We start from the raw sequence: 3,674 nt of genomic DNA on the forward strand, positions 1-3,674 counted from the left end.
TAACCCCCCCCCAGAAAAAACTACATGGATTAAGAAAATAAACATATAGTTTTAACAATTCTTACTCTATAAATGTTACGTGCTTGATGTTAAAGAGGGATGATACCGTAACATTTAAGTGAGACAATTGTTACTGGGTGTGGAGCAGATCAAAGATGACACTGAAAAGTAGTACGTTTCAGAAGACTTTACTGGACGCGTTGTGTGGAAGTTTTCAAATAATTATTAAATGAAAAAGAATATGGAATTTAGCACAAAAAAGGATTGTCACCCAAATCAAAGAAATAAGCAAAACAAAACAATCCTTATAACTAACCTCTAAACCGACTAACAAAAAAATAAAACCGAAATCTTCGGCATATACGATGACTAATAATAACATACATAAATATATAAACTAATAACAAAAGTACAAAGGTGACGTAACACTCACAAACCTTATCTAATCAAGAAACAAAACAAACAGTATCATAACAACGATTGACTAAATAACCAAACATGTCTTTGGTGATAATTTGACTAAGTAGCTTGATGCATCAGGATGCATTCTTAACTTTGAACTTGACCCGTAGTAAGACTGAAACTCTAACACGAACATTAGCGTAATCTGTCACACAAAATTCAATACAAGTCAATAGCCAAAGAACGAATCTATAAATAGATCAAATCACACAACACAAAGCATGACTCCATGAAACAAGATACATTAAGCATCGGGAGACAACTGGCGTCGAACAGGAGACTGCTGACTGTGTTGGAGCACAAGGTACGCTGGTGTGGCGCACCAACACACAATCAACTCGAGGCCTCAAATACAGAGTGTCATGACGTCAGAATGATGATTGACAGTCTAGTCAGCCAATAAACACAGACCTAGAAGTGAAGAAAGAAATACCACAAAAAGACAGGAGAGCGAGAAAAAAAAAATACACAAAACACATGTAGAACGTAACAATGTAGTAGAATGGTTCACACGCACAGATACTTTTTTTTCCCCAAAATATGTTTTTAAAAATTATTTCAAAACATGTGGCATACATGTTCAATGCCACTGCTTTAGAATTTTCCATACATCAATTATTCAGAGTTTACCAATTTGTTATTGTCCATAATTCATAACTTTAATTAGCACACGCTTTCATCCATCCTTTTATCTTCTCCATCTTGTCAGAGCTCAGGATCGTGATGGTGGGTAAAACTGGAGTTGGCAAAAGCACAACAGGAAACACCATCCTGGGTAGAAAAATGTTTAAAGCACAATTATCTTCAGAATCTGTGACTGGGAAATGCCAACAAAATCAGCAGACATTAGATGGTAGAAACATCTCAGTGATCGACACTCCAGGACTGTTTGATACATCAATCAGTGAAGAACAACTGAAGAAAGAGATTGAGAAGTGTGTGGAGATGTCTGTTCCTGGTCCTCATGCGTTTCTTCTGGTCCTCAGACTGGACGTGAGATTCACAGATGAGGAGAAAAACACCGTGAAATGGATTCAGGAAAACTTTGGAGAAGAAGCTGCACGTTACACCATCATTCTGTTCACTAGAGGAGATCAATTAGATAAACCTATAAAGCAGTTTCTGGCAGAAAATAAGCAGATTAATGAGCTAGTTAGTCAGTGTAAAGGCAGGTATCATGTGTTCGATAATACAGATGGAAACAATCGATCACAGGTCACTGAACTGCTGGAGAAGATAGACAGAATGGTGATGGAGAATGGAGGAGAGCATTACACAAATGAGATGTACAGAGAAACTCAGAGAAAAATTGAGGAAGAAGAGAAGAGGCAGAGAGAGGAAGAAGAGAAACTGAGATTGGAAGAGGAGAAAAAGATAAGGGAGGATGAAAGAAGGAAGATTATACACAAGGTAAAACATGTGGCCTTAGTGGGAGCAGGTGTGGCAGGAGCAGTAGCTGGAGGGGCAGCAATGGTTTTTACAGGGGGAGTGGTATTGCCTGCTGCTTTAATGGCAGGAGGAGCAGCTGTTGCAGGAGGAACGGGTGTGAAAGTTATGGTAGATAAATTTAAAGAAAAGGAGCAAAAGGGAACGGGTGTGAACGTTATTGTAGATCAATTTAAAGAAAAGGAGCAAAAGGGAAAAGCAGCAAACCTGACATAATCCGTTACAATTACAATTACTGCCACTTAATGGACTATGAATCATAAAAAAATGTACACGCTGTTGTTACAAGCTATACTTATTCCACCATTACTTATGGAAGAGGGTCTAGAAATCATTAACATAAATTAAAATATTAATGAATCACTTATATGAACTGTGAAAATGATCTCAATAATATGTATCTTAATGTACAGTATGTGTAATCTCATCTTTGCTATTAGTGACTGATTCTCACTAAAACTTTCTGAAATGCAGTTACTGATCTCATGTTAATCTGATATATAGCATATTTCTGTACAATGACAACAAAGGTCTTTAAATTTACATTACTCAAATGTGTGAATCAGTTTAAAATAAATTATATGATGCATTTTAATTTATAAGTACAACTGCAGCCTGTGACGTTGAAATAATCTCCAGCATCCCCATGACTCTACATGGGATAAGAGGTTTGGAAAATGGATGGATGGAACTTGAAAACATGAAACTTCTGTCATATTCTAATCTCATGTTGTTCAAGTATTAATTATTATCCAAACAAATAGTCACATATGTATAACTATAGCTTAGACTAATTAATTAGCCTATATAAGTTTTTTTTTTTCAGTGGCCTATTATTGTGGCCAGCCTAAGGCACACCTGTGCAATAATCTGTGCGATAATGCTATCTAATCAGCATCTTGATATGCCACACCTGTGAGGTGGATGGATTATCTCGGCAAAGGAGAAGTGCTCACTAACACAGATTTAGACAGATTTGTGAACAATATTTGAGAGAAATAGGCCTTTTGTGTACATAGAAAAAGGAATATAAGTTACGCCTTCTTTCTTTGCGTGAACGTTTGGGCGGCGTTATGCAAATCTTCCGAGATCGTGACGTAGGTATGTGGGGGTGTGTTAGAACGAGCCGTTTTAGGTAGGCGTGGCTGACTCTTAACTTTTATAAAGAATATCTCTTTGGATTTGAGACTTTAGTCTTTGCAACTTTACAGATCTTCTTTATGCACCAAGAGCTTGTAACACTCCAAAGAGAAAGGAAAAATTGAAATCGCATCATATGACCCCTTTAAGTTTAGTATAAATGTGTAGTCTGCTTCATGTTTTCTTGTCGAGTCTTAAACGTCATTCCATGTGTCTCCTGCACTCCCTAGGTTAGTGTTCCTTTTCATTTGGTTTGTTTATTAAAAGTCAAGTTTTGAAAGTCATCTCCTCGTTTCCCTCCTACGCAACGTGACAACGGGAGGTTTTGCTTTCAGAGGTGGAAGCAAGAAAAGGTGTTCTGTTCAAAAGTGTGTCTACGGGCATAAGAGGTACAGATAAAAAAGATGCATGGGATGCGGTAACGAAGGCCATTAATGTGGGTTCCCCAGAGATTCGGACAGTTGCAGAAGTAAAAAAAAAAGTAGTTTGATATGAAGGCTGATGCAAAAAGAATAATTTCACTTTAACAAAGGAAAAAAGAGATAGGTGGAGGACAGGGGTCACCCGATCTATCTGCCTTAATGAAAGGATGGCTGCAATAATAGGACATTTAAGCCTGAGTGGCA

At 37.4% G+C, this 3,674-nt stretch overlaps 1 protein-coding gene across 1 annotated transcript in view; it reads left to right on the top strand.

Annotated features, from left to right (window-relative positions):
• Positions 1 to 2,129, top strand: part of LOC107749402 (GTPase IMAP family member 4-like) — a 5,604-nt gene extending 3,475 nt beyond the window's left edge. Inside the window, exon 2 of the mRNA XM_016564548.1 lies at positions 1,172 to 2,129. Coding sequence (XP_016420034.1) covers positions 1,172 to 2,124 — 953 coding nt within the window. The 3' untranslated portion in view covers positions 2,125 to 2,129. The remainder of the gene's footprint in view (positions 1 to 1,171) is intronic.
• The last annotated feature ends 1,545 nt before the right edge of the window (positions 2,130 to 3,674 follow it).

The sequence above is a fragment of the Sinocyclocheilus rhinocerous genome, unplaced genomic scaffold (genome assembly GCF_001515625.1).
Source record: "Sinocyclocheilus rhinocerous isolate Xijiao unplaced genomic scaffold, SAMN03320098_v1.1 scaffold2687, whole genome shotgun sequence".
Taxonomy (NCBI): Eukaryota; Metazoa; Chordata; class Actinopteri; order Cypriniformes; family Cyprinidae; genus Sinocyclocheilus; species Sinocyclocheilus rhinocerous.